This window comes from Boleophthalmus pectinirostris, unplaced genomic scaffold (genome assembly GCF_026225935.1).
Source record: "Boleophthalmus pectinirostris isolate CB_2022bp ecotype Guang Dong unplaced genomic scaffold, ASM2622593v1 HiC_scaffold_571, whole genome shotgun sequence".
Classification (NCBI taxonomy): Eukaryota; Metazoa; Chordata; class Actinopteri; order Gobiiformes; family Gobiidae; genus Boleophthalmus; species Boleophthalmus pectinirostris.
Genome location: NW_026571438.1, coordinates 1 through 1924, shown reverse-complemented (window position 1 = coordinate 1924; position 1924 = coordinate 1). Strand labels below are relative to the sequence as shown.

Here is a 1924-nt window from a genome sequence, read left to right as displayed (position 1 = left end):
AACGTCTCATGTTGTACATTCTCTGTATGAGTTTGTCCGGCTGTACTTGAAAGCATCACATCTCAATACAGGAAGTCTCGAAAGTTTTCAGCAGAGTGCAACTTGCAATCCGCATCTCACGCAGCGCTCAGATTCTGCCATTTGTGCGTGTAGGAGGTGGAGATGAGCATAGACTGGTCAAGTTACGGCTGATAAGGTGATTCTTTTGACTAGAGGCAGGGGGAAGAAACTGGATCTTTAAGACACACACACCACCAGCTGTCAGTGTGAATAAAACAGTTTATTTTTTCCTCATCGAGTGCTACTGGCGGCGCAATGTGGGAACAGGAGGAATTCGCTAAACACTGGAAAAATGAGTTTCCCGACGGGGAAGTTCCCCTAATGGACCTGAAGTCGGTGGATGACATTGAGTCTGAGCTGGAGACATGCAAAGCCAATCTGAAGAGGCTCCAGAAGTCTCTGGCAGAGGAGAAATTCAAGATGATCTACCTGCAGACCACCATGGCTCGGCAGAAAAGAGACGACGCGGAAAGATTTGAAGGAAAGGATGAAAACTTTAACGCAGATAAATTTTCCTTCTTAAAAGAGAAAGAGATCAGAAAATCAAACGTGAGGGACGCTGAGGTGGATTCAACCAGACTGCCCGAGCCTGTGGGCGTAAAAGTCCACGGAGGAGTGGTGCCTGCGCTGTTGGCCAGCTCCTTCTCCCGGGAGAGACCCAGGTTCAGCGGTAAGACAGGTAAGCCTGTCCCTATCCCCGTGCCTCCGCGGATCAGCAGCTTCCAGAAGCCTGCCACGGTTCTGGTCAATGACAACGAAGACATCAGTGACCGGGAATACGAAGATGCAGAGCTCAATGAGAATTTCGTCAGGAATAACTTGTTAGCGCCAAAGAATTTGTACCGGGACAACCAGAGGACTTCAAGCGCGCAGAGGGACGCCAGACGGCCCCAACGCCACAGCAGGGACTTGGACTCGGGGGACGATGGCAGGCTGTCCCCGTCCTTCCCTCTCATCCAGCGGAGACCATCGCGGGGCTCTGGATGCAGCACACCGGACAGAAGGAGTGATGGGTACCTGAGCTCAGACCATGAAGACTCCTCATCAGTAGGTAAGGAACCGTGACTTTGCAGGAATTATTTACATCAAGGGAAACTTGCACCATAATACAAACAATAACATACAGCACACAATGTTAAATTATCAGAAAATATGTGCATTAAACTATTCCAGAAATACTGAATGTCAGGTTTTATGCAATCAATAACCATACTACAACATATTACAAGTCATGCGTAAGAGAGCTCAAAGCCTTCCAAACAAGCAATCATGAATCCTCTTATATTTCTCTTATATACTCATTTATAAAAGACTCTCTGGACAAGAACACACTAGCAGACGTCAAACAACTAGCTTTGGGGTTGGTGGTAAAACTGGCAATATAAATCTCCCTTACCCCCAGTGTTCTGGTTTACACATGCAAACATACTTATTTACCATGTTTAGTTTAGTTTAGTTTATTAAGATATCCATTAGCTACTGAAATATCAGTAGCTATTGTTCAAGGGCTTGGGCATGTGGACCCTTCTTAAGATCCTTATCTCTGTTTACAAAAAATGTTATGTGGCTGCATGTTATGTGGTGATCAGAGAGATCATAGAAGGTGATGCTATGTCTAAAACCAAGGTGTGACTGAGGAGAGAATGAACAATGAAATGACAATATAAACCACAGTGTAAAGTGATTGTGGGAACAGCTCTGTGTAAAACCAAATCATTATTAGCTTTTCCAGCATTCTGAAAAAGGAACTGTGAAGTGCTAATTTTTCACATTTGGGGAACAAGAAGTATGGCACGAAAGAACACACATAAATAGTTTTTGGCTGATCACTCTGGCCAACAGCTCAATATTTCCACACCTCCAC

At 45.1% G+C, this 1924-nt stretch overlaps 1 protein-coding gene across 1 annotated transcript; it reads left to right on the top strand.

Annotated features, from left to right (window-relative positions):
* Positions 1-89: 89 nt before the first annotated feature.
* Positions 90-1111, top strand: LOC129411686 (breakpoint cluster region protein-like; the record flags this gene model as incomplete). The annotated part of the gene is made up of 1 exon (XM_055163203.1): positions 90-1111. A coding segment is annotated over exon 1 (796 nt), but the record flags the coding sequence as incomplete, so codon positions are not given.
* Between the last annotated feature and the right edge of the window lie 813 nt (positions 1112-1924).